We start from the raw sequence: 1,807 nt of genomic DNA, 5'->3' as shown, positions 1-1,807 counted from the left end.
CGTGTTCACTCCCGGTCTGGGTCAGACCGCACTCGGAGCCCTGTGTACATTTGAGAGTTTGTGTGAGATTGAATGTCAGTGAATGTGGATGTGAAGGAGAGTGAGTGTGTGAGAGGGAGAGAGACAGAGGATGTGTGTCGCAGAGTGAGTGTGTGAGAGGGAGAGTGACAGAGAGAATGTGTGTCGCAGAGAGAGGCAGACAGTGTGAGTGAGTGTGTGTGTGAGAGTGTATGTCACAGAGAGGGACAGAGGGTGTGTCTGACAGCACGTTTGTGTGTGAGGGAGAGAGAGACATTGTGCATATGAAGGATTATGTGAAAGAGTGAGCGAGTGAGAGACTTTGTGCATATGAGTGAATGACTGTAAGTGAAAGTGAGTTAAAGAGGGTGTATGAGTGAGTGAGTTTGGGATAGTGAGAGAGAGAGCGAGAGGACTGCAAGGTACCTGGGTGCTAGAATCCCCAAGCCTGGCCTGCACCCGCTGCTGGAAGCTCTGGTCCCTCAGGAGGGTCAGCGGAGTGCTGAGCTGAAGGGCTGAAGGGTCAGTCACCTCGATGAGCTGCTGCCACTCCTCATCACTGTCCATCTCCTGAAGGAAAAGCCCAGGAACAACTGTCACTTAACTCACACTGACTCACAGATTTACAAACCAAACAGCTAACAGAGAAATCACAGTGAGTGACCACCCATCCAGATCTCCCTTTCAATGAATCCCTTCCTCAGGGCTTCCACTGACAGGGGATACAGTCCCTCTCTGTGAGAGAGCCCTTCCAACCTGCAGGATGATCCATCAGAGAGGGTACCCACCCTTCCTCAGGGCTTCCACTGACAGGGGATCCAGTCCCTCTCTGTGAGAGAGCCCTTCCAACCTGCAGGATGATCCATCAGAGAGGGTACCCACCCTTCCTCAGGGCTTCCACTGACAGGGGATGCGCACAGAGAGAGACTGGCAGTGACCCCTCTGAAGGAAGGACACATCCTCCCAACTGCCCCATCTCCCTGCCCTGGGATTGGTGAATAGGGGGACCGTGTAGAGGGAGCTTTCCTCTGTATCTCACCCTGTGCTGCCCCTGTGGAGCGACAGTGTAGAAGGAGTTTTACTCTGTATCTAACCCCATGCTGTCCCTGTCCTGGGAGCGTTTGATAAGAGGTCACAGTGCAGAAGGAGCTTTCCTCTGTCGCTAACAGTGTAGAGGGAGCTTTACTCTGTGTCTAACCCCGTGCTGTCCCTGTACTGGGAGTGTTTGATGGGGGGACAGTGTAGAGGGAGCTTTACTCTGTATCTTACCCCGTGCTGTCCCTGTCCTGGGAGTGTTTGATGGGGGTGCTCACAGTGCAGAGGGAGCTTTCCTCTGTGGCTAACAGTGTCAAGGGAGCTTTACTTTGCGTGTTGAGGTGTTGAGAGTTGTTACCTCATTATCCAGATCCACGTTCTCCATGTTGTGGCTCCTCCTCCTCCTCCTCCTCAGAAGTCTCGGTCCAACTTGCACCTCAGGGAATTCCTGCTCATAATCCTGAGTGATGTGGTGAAGCCTGGGAAATCCATTGGGAATGAGGCATGTCGACAGGACAGTCAGTCAGTCAGTCAGTCATGCTGAGATTGGGGTCTGTCAAACTCTGTCTCTGCCTCACCCCCCACCCTCTCTCTCTGTCCTAGCTTCTCTCTGTTTGTCCCTCATCTCTCTCTCTCCCTCGCTTACTTTCTCCTTGTACCTCATTCTCTCTGTCCCAGTTTCTCGCTATTTCTCTCTCGCTCTCTCTCTCTCTCTCTTAACGCCCCTGCCCCATCTCTCTATCTCTCCATACCC

General features: G+C 52.9%; 1 protein-coding gene across 1 annotated transcript in view; it reads right to left on the bottom strand.

The window, feature by feature from the left end:
* Positions 1-444: 444 nt before the first annotated feature.
* stk36 (serine/threonine kinase 36 (fused homolog, Drosophila)) overlaps positions 445-1,807 on the bottom strand; it is a gene marked incomplete at its 3' end in the record, with an annotated part of 6,748 nt that continues 5,385 nt past the window's right edge. The window contains exons 5-6 of the mRNA XM_043685015.1: positions 1,412-1,532; positions 445-588 (exon numbers count right to left, since the gene is read on the bottom strand). Coding sequence (XP_043540950.1) covers positions 445-588; positions 1,412-1,532 — 265 coding nt within the window. The remainder of the gene's footprint in view (positions 589-1,411; positions 1,533-1,807) is intronic.

This window comes from Chiloscyllium plagiosum, unplaced genomic scaffold (genome assembly GCF_004010195.1).
Source record: "Chiloscyllium plagiosum isolate BGI_BamShark_2017 unplaced genomic scaffold, ASM401019v2 scaf_81829, whole genome shotgun sequence".
In the NCBI taxonomy this organism is placed as follows: Eukaryota; Metazoa; Chordata; class Chondrichthyes; order Orectolobiformes; family Hemiscylliidae; genus Chiloscyllium; species Chiloscyllium plagiosum.
The sequence above is the reverse complement of the archived record's forward strand: the minus strand, read 5'-3'. Positions and strand labels throughout refer to the sequence as shown.